The following is an 18,198-nucleotide window of genomic DNA, read 5'->3' as shown; positions in this document are numbered from 1 at the left end:
AGTGAAGAGCATTATTGTACTCGTGCCATGTCGACTGCTTAATCCCCCTATTGATGCATATAGCCCGAGATGTCACAATAGGCACATTGTCAAGGGGTTTGGTGACTTCTGAACCCGCAGCAGAACATGCCTGATCTCAACAGACCGTCCACTGTACAGTGCTAAACACTCACATCTGAGAGAACAGCAAAGCTTAAGATCACGCTTCATTATATATGAATTTACAGTTATGATGACGGCTACTGGACCATTCGTAGATTTCTTAGCTGGCAGGAAAATGTGGTTTAGTGGTGCTTATTTTCAGCTTTCTAGAACTCTGGCTAAAAAACAAAACAAAAAAAACAAAAACAAAACACAACAGATGGCCATGTACCTTTTTGTCCTTGCATTGATGGCCTACATAATTTTTGTTAAAAATCACAACACTCGATCAATTTAACAGTAAAGAGGACACATTTGAGACATCTACTGGCATCACGTTATATTACAGGCACTGTTATCACAGTTTGAAACAATGCTAAGACCTGACAAGTCTTATTTATTAGCAAATAAACACTAAGAAATGATTACTTTATTAAGCAAAGCAATCAAAAGTGACAGTTCAACCATTGTTCAAAATTTTGTATTCATCAATGTTCCCTGAAAAAAAATGTGTTTTTAAATTAAATATTAATTATATATTAATTATAACCTTTTGCAATATTGATACCTTTAGCAGCAAATCAGCATATTAATAATAAGGATCATGTGACGTCTACATCTGGAATAATGATGCAGAAAATTCATGGCACTGACATTTTCAAAAAGAAAATGAAAAAAAAATAACGCATAACACTTTGATGTTTAACATTTGGTGTTTATTTTTGATTAGTTACAAAACATAAATAGAATCAACAGTTGAATTAGTTACAATTTACAGTAGCTAAAATCACCAGCAATAAGTTTAGTCCCCTATAGATTATTTTCATTTAAATAACCTTTAATTATTGGTGGTCAGTCAAGTAATTCTGAGACCCCCCGGTTCTTCTGTACAGCTTCACCCACACTTATACCTCCACTGTAAAAATGATTTGGCTTCTAACATTCCCAATCACTAGCTCTGAATTTAAACCCCTCTAAAAATCAAATCTATATATCATTGTAATGTTTGAACTGACTTTTGGAGTAAAGTTGGAAGCCAGGGGAACTCAAGAAACCGTTTCAGGACCTGTGTCTTATCAGATAACCACAGCTTTCTCAACACTGATCAGTACAGAATTTTACATTTTTTACAACCCTTTTCAAAATACAAAAATAACGCTTTCTTTTTAAGATTACATTTTGGTAACACTTCAGCAGAGGGTCATCTTTACATTTCCCCATTTGTGCAGATCAAATGGATAATGTCTGGAGTTTTCTTAGACACGACAGCCTTCTGACTCACCACCACTGTACTGTTGGTTTACCGTGAAGAGGTGGGTCTTTGTCTTTAGAAAAGTGACACGAAATACTGGAAACTGAATGATCGCCACCCTCCGTAGGCAGCGGTCACGTTGACCTCTTTTTGTAACATCCACGAGTTCAAGCATTAGCACAAGTTAAAAAGCTTCACAACACAAACCGGTTCCTCGTTCCCAGTGCACCTTACACAATACATTCCACCCTGTCTATCTCTCACCTACTTCTTGGAAAAAAAATGCAGGTTGCCTCATTCGTACTAACCTTCCGTTACTTTTCCCAACAAAACACTGAAGACCACAGTCGGGGTTTCTGTATATGGGCATTGCAGACTTATGAAGAACGCATTCTGACAACGGCAAGCAGTCAGGCTATACAACAAGAGTTGTGTAGCTGCTGATTTAAAGGCTGGGCTCTGATATCTGAATCACATAAAAGCTTTATGATCAGGAAAAATACACTGTAGAAAGGCAACCTATTTGTGGATTTTCTCCCAAACTTGCTTGGCAGTTATATCTACGTGTATGTGTGTGTGTGTGCGTGTGGAATTTTCCACCAGAGTAGCATCTGATGAAAAGTTAGATTCAATGAGGAATACATCTTTTTGCCAGTGTTTTGCTGATGCGTCGCATTCATTAAAAGCAAACTCACAGTTCACAGATCACAGTTCGGTGTGCACGGAAGCACGTTCATACGGGACTGTGCAAAAATACACAAGAACAAGAACAAGCTGCATTCACTTCACTTTGAGCTTTCCAAACAGCCGTCTAGTCTTGCACACTTCACCATGGGATTAATGTTAATGGTGTAAACCTTAAAAGCATGAACGTCTGCTAAAACAGAGAGGAAAATACTGCAATCATATTAGCTAGTTTCATTTGAAACCAAATGAATTTTTTTTTTTTTTTTTCCTTTCTCTCAGAATCAGCTGCAGGATCTTAAAAGGAATTATTAGTCGATGGCTATTTATGTTATTCTAGAAAAAATCTTGGCTAAGTCTAAAACGTTACCGCTATTTATCATCGTAAAATATAATACATGAGGAGCATGCCTTATCCGTGCACAACGATTGTTTTTCGTAGCTACGATGATGGTTGCAAGGTTACCATGCTCTGCGCTGGAACATGCGATCGATCCCGCCGCCGGCTGAATCCGTTGTGCTCTACAAAGATGGCGCTTTGCTGCTTGACGTCTGGTTGTTGTTGTCGTTTCTGTGCGTATATATAAAAAATATTTCTTTTAAGCTATACAGATTCACGTCACAACAACACAGAAAAGATGAATTTAAATATCAGTTACTAATTGCACTTTTTAAAATTCAAATAGTCCTTTCGTTTGAAGCACTGATAAATAAAAACAAAGAGGATCATCTCTCATGTCAAAAATGTCTCTATATAGGGCGAGTTAAGTCGGATAGAAAACTTGTCGGTGTGGAAACACACAGAGGATATGTTTTTGAAAAATGCAACACAAACGCACGCGCACACAAATACACACACTACAGTATTTATACACCCCCATACCCACACACACCAACACGCAACCGCTTGCTACTAGCGTCCTTCCTGTACAAGATGTACACCGCTACCCATCTTCTCACTGCTGTCCTAAAGGAAGGGTGGATGTGGAGGGTTTGGGGTGGAGTTTGGCACTGGGTGGCAGAGCGGAGGTGGAGCAGGAGGAAGAGGAGCACGAGGAAGAGGAGCACGAGGAGAAGACGGCGTCTTGATTGGTGGCGGGGGCAGAGGCAGTCGTGATGCTGGTAGCGGGGGGCAGCGGAGGCCCCGCCGGAGTGACGAGGGAGGGCGCGCCAGACACCGAGGGCTGGGGTCCTGATAGAAGCTGGACCTGCTGCGGGTGCAGGGGAGACGGGCTGTACTGCAGGGGCTGGCGATGCACGTTCGTGTTCTGCTGGGAGATGGGAGCGATGGGAAACTGCGTCGGAGGCAGCTGAGTCTGTCCACCGATGGTGCTATCTCGTATAGCCGCCGCTGTAGACATGCTGACTGATACGGGAGAGGTCAAAGGGGCTCCGGAAAACCAACCAGATGAGGCGGTTGTCTGCAAGGTACAAATGTTATTTACTTGTTACTCGATTGTTATTATTATGAATACAATTTCAGAAAAAAAAAAAAAAAAAGATACCAAAGCTGTCACTTGTATGCTTTGGTATAGTTTTTGGTACCAATTTGTTCACTTGAGATCATGATATCTCGTGGAAAGGTACTACTAATGTGATGGCTTTTGCTTTTTTTTGTCCTAAAGTTCGATACGATATTGAAAAACAAGGATTTCAACAAGAATTCCAATTTCCAGATTTCCAAATTGAATAGAAGTTAATTCTGATAATTTTGAAAGTTATAACATTTTGAAAAAATGTATTCAGAAAATAGGTAGACTTTTTGCACAGACAATATTATTATATAAAAAAAAACTAAACAAAATAAAAAAGATCTGGTACTTCAAACATAACAATGGTAACTAAATACTTTGAAGGATTTTTTTGTCATTTTAGTTAAACAGCGTTCAATAATGATTACTGTTATTCAACAAATTTTCCAATCTAGTAATTTTAATAGATATCCATGCAACTTGATTTCAGAACAAGTTCACTGATGGTTTTGTGTGAGCTGTGCTTCATGAATCTCTAAACTATTAACATTTAACTTGTTTTAGACAGCAATATCTTACACAGCAACTTTTGAACACCACTGTATATAACAGAATATATTTGAACCCATTTATGCTAGTCTACATATGCATGTTTGAGACATTTATTTCATGTATGCTTTACCTCAGTAGTCTGGCCCCAACCGCCCAACTCCTGCACTTGTTGGATCTGTTTGATTTGATTTAGTGAAGGCTTGGGTTGAACAGGACAAACCGTTTCTTTTGACCACTCATCAACAAGCTTATGCAGCTCATCTGTGAATGTGCTCTTTCTATTGGCAGAACCCTGGGCTGAAGGACTCTGGTCTGAAAATAAAACGAGGAAACTGTTAAATAAAAATGCCATTCCTCAGATCAATTTTTTTTTTATTTTAACCAGGATTCCTTTAATAAATTAGGAAGTTTGATATATATAAATAAATATATATATATATATATAGTAACATTACAAATGTCTTCACTGACATTTTTAGTCAATTTAATGCATTGCTAAAGTTTTTTTTTTTTTTTTTTTGGCAAGGATGCATTTACTGATCCCCAACTTTTCAACAGAAGTGAGCATAGCTTTAGTACCTCTATTAGTGGTTAGTGATGGGGATTTCTCTGGCTTGCAGTATGAATGAAGCCTGTTTTGCTCTCCACCAGAATAGCTGCTAGACTGCTGAAGACTCCCTGAGTGTGTAAACAAAAAGAAAAAGAAATGAATACAACAACAACAAAACTCATAGCCTTATTCTAACTCTCCCTCTAATATGGTGGTACTAGTACCTTGGTGTGTGACTCCGTTGTTATCCATGTGAGAGTGGGGTCGGGGCCGAAGCTTGGCTTTGGCGGGTCGGGGTCTGCGGGGGGAGATGGCGAGAGGTGCGGTGGGCAGAGGAGAGGTCCGGGGTAGAGTCATGGACAGAGGTTGCCTGTGGTCTTTAAGGGAGCGGAGCTGCCTATACAAATCCTGCAGCTCTCTGTTCTGCTGTGCCTGCAGGGACACCACCTCTTTGATGTGTCTAGATAAAAGATAAAAGAGAGGAAGCATCAGTACAGAAAGAGAGGAAAAGAAAAACAGCATTGCAGAATTCAAATTCTCTCACTTCTCTCTCAGCTTATGGAGTTCTCTCCTCAAATCTTCATCCTCCACCTCGCTCTCATCGTCGCTGCTGCCCAGGGGTGAGTGTGCATGACTCCTTGGCGGGTGACTGGGCGCTGTAGTTCTCTTCTCGTCTTTCTCGCCATCTTTTGCTTTAGATTTTCTCCTCTCTCGCTCAAGGTCAGGTGACACGGGGGAGCTGTCGGTCAAATGTTCCTCTCTCTGTTCGGCCTGGGTGACTGAGAAACGCCCAACTTTTCTTTGCATTATTCCCTGGCTTGGTGCAGCTTCCTGTGTTGGAAGGGGTTCAGCGGACTGGGACACTGGAATCACCTATAAGAAAGAAAAGAGTGGGAAAAGTTGATCCTTTACTCACTATAAATTAGGGCAAAATACAAAATGCGTGTAATACAAAATAGCTATGAAATATAAAATAGCTATGAAATTCTAATAGCTCTTAAAATACTATTTAAAGTGTCATATCAGGGGAAACAAAGAAAAGCTTGAGACCAAGTTCAAAGTTTTACATTTCAAAGTTAGAAGATTCATTCGAACAATTATGTCAGAAGCAATTTTTTTGTGTTCAATTTTAACATTTATATACACAACAATTCAAAAGTTTTAAAGTAGTGTAGTATGTATTTTAAATATTAAAATATTTCAAATCATGTCCTTAAGGACACTGTTCAAAAAATCCCCCACAAAATGTTTCATGGTTTGCACAAAAATATTAAGCAGCACAACAGTTAAGATGGATAATAAATATTTCCTGAACACTAAAGCAGTATATTAAAATGCATTTCAGAAGTATCATACAACACTGAAAACTGAAGGAGTAATGGCTGCTGAAATTTCATAAATTATATATTATAGAATATATTTTAAAATAGGATAAATATATTAAAAAATTGTAATAGTATTTTGCAATATTACTGTATTTTTGAACTAATATATGCAGCCTTGGTGAGCATAACAGACCTATTTCAAAAATCAAAAAAAATAATCTTATACAATAATGTACTGTTGATGCTACAATTTTGTTTATTCATATTGTCTGTACTGCTGATGAAGAAAGCCAATGAAACCTAAACACTTGAAAGTGACGTTTGTGTGACTATACTATTTCTGATTCATTTCTATGCCAGAACATACATCGATTTTTCACTTTTTAATTTGTCACAGAAGAATCTACCTTTGACAGTTCTTTACAGTTCACAGTTCTTGTCTGACAAGCAGACAAAATGAGAATACTCTGTACAATATGCAGTAAGAAAATGATGATATTACCTGGAAACGGCCTCTGCGTGAACACGGTTGGTCATTTGTAGATGGTTCCCTATCCTCCTTCAACCCCTGGCTCAGGTTGCCATCTTATGAAGAATAAAAAGAGACGCAAAGACAAAACACAACAACAACAGTAAAATGAGATGAGAACGTACAGAAAACGTGTATTTGGTTTAAAAAAACAAAACATAAGCACACAGACGAGACAAACAAACACACCACAGACACAGAAAGGTGGCATTAATAACTAAAGCACACAAGAGACCTTTGACTAACAAGCATCCATGCATGTTCACATGGTATTATTATAGAGTCAGCATGGCAAATTACACCATCACTGGCAGTCGGTGGACATGAATACGAATATGATTGTCGTCTCAAACGTCATGCTGAGTGGATGCAGAGTGTGATGGGGAATGGGGAAGGGTGGCAGGGAGCAGCTTTTTAACAAACAGCAAAACCAGTTCAGGGAAGAACAAATCTGCAGTACAACTTATAAAACATTAGAGAATAATAAACACAAGTAATATGCCCCCATCCATCCACACTCACACGATTGCATTCATCTGTCAGATTCTAATATCACTGAGTGTGCAGTGATACCAGTCAGCATGTGTGAATTATCTACATCTACAGTGTGTTCAAAGTGTGTATACAGAAACACTGGATCATTCCACGGACTATTTCTAGATGATGATGATGATGGTAAAAGGTGCTTTTCATGATACACAACCATACATACACACATATGCATGTACATGCTTGAATATGTACAGCCTGTTAGGCTTAAACTGCTGAAAACTATTGTTTTGGACTGTTGTTACATTTTATTACATTTAGGTTAGAACGTTAGGAATGGCATACTACTGTATTATTCAAACCAAATATACTGCATAATGCAAATACTGCATATACTCAGTTTTTATAGAAAATAAAAATTATTTTACTATTTTACTGTCTTTTAAAATATTAATGTTTTTCTCTCACTGCCATTTTTAGTTCAAAATTAGATCATTTAAAATAACTGATGCCACTGAATGTATACAATTCAAAAGTTTAGGGTCTGTAAGATTTGTAAAAATTTCATATGCTCATCAAGGCATCTTATATTTTACAAAGCCCCACATTTATATCCAACACATTAATCTAAAATAAGAGAGAAAAAAAGCAAAGTCTTACAGACCCCACACTTTAGAATGCTAGAGCAACGTTTGTGAAAAGCTTTAGAACATATTAGTGTATACTGTGTACTGTTTTTAAACAAGCAAGAAAAAGCAGTATGCTAGTACTCCATTCCAAACATACACATGGACATGCAGAAAATATAGAAAATTAAACCTTCCAAAAATCTACCCAGGTAGGAAAGAACAGGATATAATCTAAAACTCTAAAAATAGCTGTTGTTTGATATACAATGGAATGACTTATGTATTAATGGTGCATACAAATATAAATTCTAAAATATCATGTGGCCAGATTCAGTGTTTTTACGTAAAAAAAAAAAAAAATATGCAGCTGTTTTTTTTGCATTAGAATAGACTTAATTAGAATGGGAATGATGAACAATATGTACTGTTGCATCTAGTTTCACACCTCTTCAATTACTAGACAAATAACAAATAAACAGGTGCAAACTTCAGACTCTGGCCCATGTTGCTTGTAAACAAGTGTGCTATTTTGTGACTGCAGGTGCTCTGGGTGAGTGAGGCAGGGTGCGGGAAGGTGAGGGGCACTGCATACGGTTGGACTGGAAACTCAGATCCAGGTGCGACGCACAAGGGTCATCCCTCTTAGATTCTCTTCCCTTTCTACACTCCTCTGTTCTTACCCCTGGGTAACCCATGCAGACAAAATGAAAAGGAGGCTACAACATAAATGTTAATGTACAGCAGAGCAATTCAGTTCAAACAAAAACTAAAGCAAGAAAAATGTATGGCTAGGTGATGTAATGATTTCAGTACAGACTAAGAGCAGCAACAACCATGTCACCACGGAAGAACTATTAGGATTAATAATTAATTATTAATTCTAACAGTATTATTAAAAATTAAGAAATCCCTATCTAGCAAGGTAAGAGTCAGCTACATTCATTTGGCTACATAAACATTTGTTTTAGGTCAGTGCCCACCCACACCCCTCACTCGCTCTCTCTTGCGCGCTTCCTGCAGACACTACCTTGCTGGACTCTGGGCTTCTTGAACAAGCTGGCGGAGTGGCGCAGTTTGCATGCCCAGCTTTTGAATTTGCGAGTCCAGGATTTCTTGCTAACAGGATTTCTGATACTAGGACATGTCAGGTTTAGGCCAAAATATCCACCTCCTTCATTGTGCTGCTGCTGTTGTCCAGGCCACAGGGGGACAGGCGGCTGAGAAGAGGAAGGCAACAGAACATCTCCTGGGGTGGAGCTTTCAGTGAGGGAAGGGGGAGCCTGGACACCACACATGAACAAGAGGAGTGAAACAAATTTAAGAAGTGCGTGACACGGCTGAAATGAATATGAAATAAATGACACCATCATTTAAGAAATGTAAAGTACCAGTTTTAAGAAAAAATTTAAGAGATCATTGGATGCAAAAAAATCACTTTTAAATGGTGAAAAAGAAGAAGATAAAATCCACATAAATCTAAATGTATCCACGTTTGCACAAATCATTTGTGATCCAGCCTCACCTATAGAATAAGGGAGTATAATTTTTTTTAATTTTCTTTTACCAATCTTTGCAAATGGCCTTTCCAAATGGCCTGTGTGTTTGTAGGAAGTAGGAAGTTTCACAGCTAAATGTAACTAAAGTAAACAGTATGGCTCGTCAGGGGCGGGTTGAACAGAGCTCATTACCAGTTAAAAAGAGACTAAACAAGTTGATGTGAAAAGAGCTGTTCATGACAAGATAATAAGGGTATTGTATTACACTACCATTGAGAAATTTTAACCAAAGTATGTTAGATTTTTCATGAAGAACCTAAAGAATCCTATCAACTTGTGGAAAGTGGGCATATGATGACCCCTTTAAATTGTTTTTTTTCATTTAGTGAATATTTAAATATGAAATTGCACCCTGTATAAAGTTATTGTGTCTCAAGAGCTGACTCTGAATAATTGAAACAAGCCGTTTTTAAAACGAATCCCAAACTGTTTAATGTTGAACACGGCGTCAACATGAAACATGCATACTGCTTGCTCACTTGTTTTTTTTTTTTAGGGTTGGTCTGAATGTAAATGCAGATTCATTCTTTGTCACTAGGTGCTGTTTTTGGAGTGGTAAAAATTGTGTTTTTCTTGATAACGCTGTACACAAAGCAGCACTGGCACAGACACTGCTTTATGAAATGAAAATGAGGCCAATTACCGCAGATTAGCATCACACAAAGGAAAATAATAATTTTATAATTTAAAATAAATGCATATTATAAGACAATGAAAGTGTTTTTTGACTTCGCAAACATGTCACAACCTGTTGGGGACTACCAAAATCAAAATATGAACCTTTCATTAACCATAAGAGGGGCGCTTTAATAGATTTTTTAAAATAAAATAGACTAGGACAAAAACTCAGACTAGGTTGTGTCACTGATCTGTATTTGCGAGATAAACACACCCTACTTACACTTACAGATGATTCATTGGCCACTTTTGGAGATCCAGGCTCCTGTGGAGGGGAAACGAGAGAGCATGGAGGGGATGTAGATGAGAAGGATGAAGCAGGTTGGCGTTGCACAGCAGATGGTATCGTCTCCTCTTCACCTGCTCGCTCTCGCTCTCCATCTGGAGAGGTAGAGGAAGAGCGAGGGGTGGTGGAGGAGGTGGTAGAAGAGGTGGAGTGAGGGGAGGTGTCTGAGGAAGTTGCAGGAGGAATGGAGAAAGTGTTGGGGAGCTCTGAAATCTCATCAACTGCGGTGGAGGCTGCAGCAGATCCAGAGGTGGAGCAGGGGGCAGGAGCAGAGCTACTGGTGGAGCCACTTCCCATTGCTGCCCCACTACCACTGTGTTCCTGATACAGAAGAGTCCTCAGCTTCTCATCTAATGTCTTGATCCGGTTGTCCACAAACTCAATTTTGGGTGGGCCTTCGCTGTCTGACTCCGCTACTGAGGAGGGCTGGGCCGGAGAGGGTGTGAAAGTGTGGGAGAGGGCAGGAAGAGCCGTTTCAGAGAGCGGCAGAGGTGGGAGAGAGGTGTCTGAAGAGGGATGAGGTGGTGCGGAGTGGCTGACGGTGTCTTCACCTGTGGACAGCTCAGACTCCGACTGCTGGATAGACGCCTGCTTCTGCACAGCCGGAGGCACTGAGGTTTGTGTCATTGGTGCCATCTCATGCGATACTTGCTGGAGTAACATCTGCGTTTGCTCACTAGGAAGCTGCTGCGGGATCACTGGCTGAAATGCAGATCGAAGCTGTTGGGGATCTTGGGTCTGGAGGACATGCTGTGGATGCATGGTCAGTATCGCTGTGGTTTCTTGAGACACATACTGTTCTACCTTGTGCTGCTGGATTAGCTCAGTAGTAGCTGTCTGAAGGCTGTGTTGCTGCAAGAAAGCGCTCTGTTGCATTGCCGGCTGTTGAGATTCAACTGGTAATAGCTGGTGAGGAACCTGCTGAACCTGGGCAGCTGGAAGAGCTCCCTGCGAAGGTATGGTCTCTATTGGAATTGGCTGTGGTAGTGTTTTTGACTCGCTAGATTGAAGGGTAGGTGGCTGAGGAGCAACCTGGCGCACTGGCTGAGGTATAATCTGCTGTTTCTGAACTTGTTCTGTGATAACCATTGCTGAGTGTAGTGTCTGGGTTTGTTGAAGTATATCCGTTGTCTGCAAGGGTGCCATTTGGGTTTGTACTTGTAGTTGCTGTGAAGGATCAGCATGGATCACCAGTGAAGCTGGAGGGGTCCCATAATTAGATAAGGTAGAGAGGGGCTGCTCAGCCTCACCTTTAACAGCAGCTTTTCCTTGGTCCACATTGGAGCATATAAGGGCTCCAACTGCAGGGAAAGGACCAGCAGAGGTGCTGGAAGCCATAACAGGGATTGGACCTGCAGGCAGGGCAGCAGAGGAGGCTTGCTTCACTGTTGGCAAGGGAGTAGGTGTTACATCTTTTTGGGAAGCAATGGCTGAGGCTGACATGGATGCAGGAGCTGATACAGTAGAGACTGGAGGAGAGGATGCAGACAGTGAAGAACTTGGGGAAGATGCTATCCCAGCAAAAGACTCAGAGCGCTGAGGACTCTCATGATCTGATAATACATTGGACAGAGAGTAAAATATTCAACAGTTGTCAAGACAATTCATAACATTCTTATTAATTGTCATCACTATATCTGTATTTTAATAGAATGCTAACTGTAGATATATTCTCAATCAATTATAGTTTGGAGGTGTATAGAGGTAACATAGGTCATTTAAATTAAAAATTCTACTCTAGGCCCAAAGGAATGCGTGTCACATTGAATTTTCTACCTTTCTCTGTTTCTGTGGACTTGGGAACTCGGGTCTCTCCCACTGGAGGTGGAGTCGAAGCTCCCTGGTTGGAGTGTGAGTCACGATGGCGAATGGTTTGGTTAATGAAGAATCGCCAGCGACCCACGGGGGAAGACTGAGGGGCTGAATCCACTTTGAAAAATGGGAGAATAGCACAATTATTATTTGTTTTACTATTAATAGGTACAAACAGTGCAAAATTTGAGTCTTGGTTGAATTATATTTTTTATTTTAATTAAGATAAAGATATGTTATGAACTTAATGCAACTTTACCACTTCCCAACTTCATTCTTCTGTTTTATTTATGAGATCAGACTGATTAACTCACTTGTTGCACTGGATGGGGTGCTCACATGGAGCTGTTCCAAAGACCCAGTCTGAGACAAACACAAATTATTTTAATTATACTGTTAATAAACCAAACATAAACAACCATCATTATTATTTTTTTTAAAGAAATGAAAACTTTTATTCAGTAAGGACAAATTGAACAAACTTGACACTAAACGTGACTTTTCTATTTCAAATATATGTAATTATTTTGGACATTTTAGCCATAAAGCACATAAAAATAATACTTGTTTCTTTCAACAAATTAAAACATAATAATAATAATCACCAAAACGACATAAAAAGCAATAGTTAATGCAATTACAAGTTCCAACAACAATACAGTTGTGAATGACAGACCTGTGAGTGAGTACTTAGTATTCCTTGAGCTTTCTTCACTATAGCTCTCAGCTCCTCAACAAATTTCTCTTTTTCAGGCTCAAGGACAAAATCCTCCTCCACCTACAGAAAACACATTTAGAAATTTACTAGTGTAGACATACTTCTATAGCAAAAGCCAAAGGTCAGTATCATCTATCAAACTTGCTTTACACTTTTTCTCAAAAAGCAAAAGAATCATTCTAGCTGCTGATTTCACCATATAATCTGCAATGTCCTCTGGTGCATCTCCTTCAATGTCAAACTTGAATGTGACCATCTTGTTGCTATGAGTCTCCAATTGACACTCTACCATGTTGTCCCCTGTGCCTGAGACCTACAACACAGATGATGTTTTTTATGCTTCAATACATTTAGAGAAATAGTGAAGTGCAGAAAATACTACAAAATGCTGGGATTTACATACCTGCAACATACTGAGTTGAAAATGAGTTTTTTCAGCTTTTTGACAGGATGATCTCCTCTGAGACTTTATCTTATCTTGTTTTCCACTGGCCCACTGCGATTGACCCTCATCTCCATTGGCAGGAGCAGAGCTACATTTATAAAATATTTTAAATTAAATCACATACCACATTGTTAAATGCATTAGAGGAAAATCAAAATTAAGTACACACATAACTGCTTACCCTGATGAAGAGCCCCTATTGGCAGACTGATTTAGGCTCTCCTATTAAGCCAGAGGAAAGACAAACAAATACACAAGAACAGAAACATACCAACAGAAAAACAAAAGAAAAGCAAATGACAAAATATCAGTTACGTAGTGAGTACAAATAATAATAAAATAACATTAAAAGAATCCATAAATAAAACAGCAAAGTACAAATTCAAAAAAAACAAAACTGTCCTTATCTGAAAAGCTAAAATAGTAAGCTTGATTTAAATTTAACTGGTTTTGCAGCTGTTAAAAAGTGTTAAAAAAGTAGTGGGTCTTGCATCAAGTTAACAGAGTTAGAAGAGATAGATGTTTGTATGCATTTTACCCTTATTAAAGTTCTGCAGAATCCTCATATGCACATAAAAACGGATCACTTTTATATATTGCCACATTCCCTGGTCAAACATGTTCAATGCTATCGTGCAACACTGTATATCTGAAACTTATTTAAGGTGCTTTTGTACCTGAGCAATGCCCAGCAATGCAGCGTCACTTTCTGTCAGCGAGGTGGTGGGCAACACAGATCCATTAGAGTCATGGGACTGTAAAGCACTCACAGTAGGAGGGGAAGAGGGGATCATATCGGCAGGCCTTGCCTGGGTTAGCTGTGCCTCTACTGTAACAGGAATTTCTGAAACTGGGACAGATGGTTTTAGGGCTGGGAGTGTGGCAGGCGGCTGTAGGGAAGTATGAGATGGACTTGGGGGGATCTGTGATGGAATAAAGGCAGTTTGGGAGTAAGGAGGTTGCTCAAAACTCCCAGTAGCCTCTACATGGGTCTGTACCTGTGCATTTGAGTGTGATTGTGATTGCATGCTAGTCTGTGTGTGCACTTGAGTGGGAAGTGTTGGTTTCTGCTGGTTCTGTGGGGAGGGTGGTGGTCCTGAAACCACCTGACTATACAGTGGTACTGTTCTAGCTTGGGTTTGAGGTACCTGACTGGGTGAAATATGAATTGGGAGCATATGTTGGAGCACTGGTTGACTCTGACTAGGTTGTTGGTGGAGATCTTGCTGTAGGACAGCATTCGGTTGCAAAAGCTGCTGCACAGGTTGGGCCTGATGCTGATGGTGCAGGGGTTGTTGTTGCTGAACATGTTGGGTTTGTGGCAGCTGCTGTTCATATGGTTGCGTAGCCTGAGGTTGTACAGGAGGAATGGGCTGCAAAACTGTCTGCATCGAGGGCACACTGATTGGTTGCTGCTGAGCTTGGATAACTTGCGGAGCCTGGGTCTGCATTTGAGATTGGTTTGTCTGTTGTAAAAAGCACTGCGTGGATGAAGTGGCCATTGGGTTGATGGTAGGTGCAAGTGACACAGGAGACAGTACTGCTTGCTGATATTGCTGCAGAGGTGGCTGTTGTTTCACAGATTGTGTGAGGTCTAGCTGAACAGGCTGGATGTTTTGTGAAGCGACAGGTGCTTGAGCATATTGTGGGGGTAAAAGTGTAGAAGCAGCTGGGACTGTAGCATGCACAAGAGGAGCAGGGGTAGTTGATCCTACTGCAACTTGACACTGGAGAGAAGCCGCAGCTTGAGGTGGTACCAACTGAGATTGGGATGGAAGAGTTTGCCCTTGTGAGACCATTTGTGTTGGAGTTGGGATAAAAGAATGAATGGGTTGTGGTGTAGGAACTTGTGTTGGAGATGTGATTTGTTGAGTTGCTTGTGGAACTTGTAGTGGGCCTGATTGAATATGGCCTCCTATTGTCTGGGGTGCAGGATGACTTTGAGACTGCAAGGGAATCTGACAATAAATCGCAGGCTCCCCTTGACTTTGGATCTGAACTTGCGTTGAAGGTTGAGCAGACATCTGTGGTGGTACCTGCTGCTGAATGAGTACTGGGGCTGGGACTTGACTAGGTATTTGAGCGCTAACCATTTTTGGTACTGTTTGAACCAAGGTTGGAACTTGCAACTCTACCAGAGATGGTCTGTGTGATGCCTGGGGGAGGACAGCTTGTTGCTGTTGAATCAAAACATGCTGCTGCTCAGTTTGTTGTTGAGCAAGATGAGGTTGTGGGGGAAGCATTTGTTGAGAGTGCTGGATTTGACTAATCTGCTGGATCGTCTCTGGAGGCTGAGTTTTCACTAGGGTTGCTTGCTGTTGTCCGCTATGATCTGCCAGAGGAGCACGTTGCTCCAAATGTTGCTGCTGTAATAAAACTTGTTGCAGTTGTTTTTCGGATATTTGCCGCTGTAATTCAATCTGATGTTGTTGCATTAAGAGATGTTGCTGCATCTGTGACTCTCTTTGCTGTAGCAATGTTTGTTGTTGCTGTTCGGTCTGTTGTTGAAATATCTGCTGTTGCAATTGTTGATCTGCCGGCTTCTGTAGTTGCAGCTGTTGCTGAAGAACATGTTGCTCTATCTGCTGAGACTGCTGCTGGCTTAATAAAGTTTGCTGCTGTTCGATTTGTTGCTGCTGTTGCAGCTGCAGTACTTTTTGCTCTAACTGCTGCTGCTGCTGAATGAGCGCTTGTTGCTGCTGCTGTTGCAATAGAGCTTGCTGTTGCTCGAGCTGTTGTTGTTGCTGCTGCTGTTTAAACAAAGCCTGCTGCTGCTGTTCTAACTGTTGCTGATGTAAAATAGCTTGTTGTTGTTTTAATTTGAGTTGCTGCTGTTGCTGTATCAAAGCTTGCTGTTCCAATTGTTGCTGCTGCAGAAGAGCCTGTTGTTGTTCGCGCTGCTGCTGCTGAAGTAATGCTTGTTGTTGCTCCAATTGCTGTTGCTGAAACAAAGCCTGTTGCTGTTGTCTTTGCTGTTCCACCTGTTGCTGTAAAATCGCCTTTTGCTGCTGTTCTATTTGCTTTTGTTGATGTAATGCCTGTTGCTGCTGCTCAATCTGTTGCTGTACCGCCAAGTTTTGTTGTTGCTGCAAGAGAATTTGCTGCTGCTCAACTTGCTGCTGTTGTGGTGGCTGAATATAAACTTGCTGTTGTTGTTTCTCCATTTGACTTTGCAAAACAGCTTTCTGTTGCTGCTCCATTTGTTGCCTAATCAGAAGTTGCTGTTGTTGTCTCTCCGTCAATTGCAATGGCTGCTGGATTGTTTGAAGCACCGGTGGCTGTTGTACCAAAGCTTTTACCATGTTCTGCTCCTGTGATTCAGACATTTGTTGCAAATACACTTGCTGTGCCTGCTGTTGCGGAGTCTGATGCTGATATTGTTCCACTGGGGGTTGTTGTACTGAAGCCTGATGTTGCTGTATTACAACTTGCTGTTGGGGTTTGGTTGCAGGTTGTTGCATGTACACCTGTTGTAGATCACTTTGCTGAGGGTTGGTCATTGTTTGCTGTTTCTGCTGTGGCAATGGGATATATGGCTGCTGAGATGCACTAGAATGTGGCGGCTGTTCCTGCAGAACCACCTGGGGTTTTTCTACATGCTGTGGCTGTTGTAACAAAACCGTCATTTGCTGAACATGGTCTGTTTGCTGTGGCAACAACACCGTCTGGTGCTGCTGTATTATATTTGCCTGCTTTTGTGGTGTTGGTTGCTGGATGTTAAGTTGCAATGTTGCGGGCAATTCTGACATCACCTGCTGTTGCGTCTGAACAATAGTTTTCTGGGGCAAAACATCAGTGGGTTGTACCGAAGCAATAGTAGTTTGGGTTTGCAAAGGTGTCATTATTTTGCCTGCTGATGCTATAGGTTCTCCAGCCGGGATGGAGGAAGTGAGGACAGTCATGGGTGCCTGGGGTGATACAGGGGGGATGTATGACTGTGACTGTGCAAGAGAAGTGTGGGGAGTGGAGGCATCAGTGGATCGGGAGTGTAACATCTGCGAGGATGTAACATCTGTTGAGTATTGTGGGAGGGGCTGGTGGGGAAAAACATATTGGGATATTATTTGAGAAGATTGGATAGGCCAGAGCATGGTGTGTGGAAGTAAGTAGTGGTGGGAGGGAGAAAAAGAGAGAGCAAGAGTAAGCATTAGTGCAGTTCATTAATCATCCAAAGGAAACAAGACATTACGGAAAGCAAAAGATATGAAACAAGATTCTGCATTTGTGAAGTCATTTGGTTATTTCTAGACTGTGTTCAACCTACGATCAATGCAGCTGTTTTTTTGATTACATGTCTCATCAGAGCAGAGGTACTGTAGCTGTACTCCAAGAATGAAAGCCATTAAACATGGTGTTCAGGTCAACCCAGTCCACCACTAAAGCTGTACCCTAAAGACCTATTCACAATGAACAAATCTTTGCTCCTTAAAAAATAAATAAATAAATAAAAAACCCAGCTTAAAACAACAGCATTTCAATTGGTGAATATTGGCCAAAAGGAATTGCATGATATAGCAATGCAATATAGCAATTACAATATATTAAATACTAAAATATTGCTGTACAATATGCTATATTAAATAATATAATAATATAGCAATAGTTTTCAATAGCAGCAGTTTCTGCCAGGGAGTTTGAAAACCACAAATTACAGTTGACATGGTCAATTTATTTTGATTTGTTGTTTTGCTCCTAGTGTGAATAGGCCTTAATTCAGATGTTTCTAACTCACTGCCTCTGGAAATTTATTTCCATTCTGTAAACATTGTAGCTTTTCCCTCAGATATTGTTGCTAGAACTTCTCTGTATACTTTATTATATCAGTGCATTATTATCTGGAATCAGACAGTTTTATATGGCAACAAACTGTACTTTAATATATAAATTAAATTATATATATATTAAATTTTGCTTTTACAGCCATTAGCAGTTCATATGGTTCAACTTTACAGTGAAATTCAAAAACAAATATGTTCTCTGGACCTTACATTACAATGTAGGTCAGTGAACATCATGTAACTCAGCACATGGCCTAAATCAAAGTCACAGACTGCACAGAGAGATTCAATTCAGTATTTCA

The 18,198-nt window shown here is 40.3% G+C and overlaps 1 protein-coding gene across 7 annotated transcripts in view; it reads right to left on the bottom strand.

Annotated features, from left to right (window-relative positions):
* Positions 1–835: 835 nt before the first annotated feature.
* Positions 836–18,198, bottom strand: part of si:dkey-151g10.3 (serine/threonine-protein kinase WNK3) — a 43,574-nt gene continuing 26,211 nt past the window's right edge. For 2 of the 7 annotated variants that reach the window (XM_043223953.1, XM_043223957.1), the window contains 15 exons: positions 13,796–17,152; positions 13,300–13,340; positions 13,077–13,206; positions 12,870–12,986; positions 12,632–12,733; positions 12,270–12,318; positions 11,920–12,072; positions 10,081–11,696; positions 8,651–8,903; positions 6,479–6,561; positions 5,196–5,524; positions 4,876–5,111; positions 4,681–4,779; positions 4,232–4,413; positions 836–3,498 (listed from right to left, as the gene is read on the bottom strand). In XM_043223953.1, coding sequence (XP_043079888.1) covers positions 3,034–3,498; positions 4,232–4,413; positions 4,681–4,779; positions 4,876–5,111; positions 5,196–5,524; positions 6,479–6,561; positions 8,651–8,903; positions 10,081–11,696; positions 11,920–12,072; positions 12,270–12,318; positions 12,632–12,733; positions 12,870–12,986; positions 13,077–13,206; positions 13,300–13,340; positions 13,796–17,152 — 7,212 coding nt within the window. In that variant the 3' untranslated portion in view covers positions 836–3,033. The remainder of the gene's footprint in view (positions 3,499–4,231; positions 4,414–4,680; positions 4,780–4,875; positions 5,112–5,195; positions 5,525–6,478; positions 6,562–8,650; positions 8,904–10,080; positions 11,697–11,919; positions 12,073–12,269; positions 12,319–12,631; positions 12,734–12,869; positions 12,987–13,076; positions 13,207–13,299; positions 13,341–13,795; positions 17,153–18,198) is intronic. The other 5 variants (XR_006247782.1, XM_043223955.1, XM_043223954.1 and 2 more) reach the window with 5 other exon arrangements.

The sequence above is a fragment of the Puntigrus tetrazona genome, chromosome 23, assembly GCF_018831695.1.
Source record: "Puntigrus tetrazona isolate hp1 chromosome 23, ASM1883169v1, whole genome shotgun sequence".
Taxonomy (NCBI): domain Eukaryota; kingdom Metazoa; phylum Chordata; class Actinopteri; order Cypriniformes; family Cyprinidae; genus Puntigrus; species Puntigrus tetrazona.
This window is presented reverse-complemented; position numbering and strand designations above follow the sequence as displayed.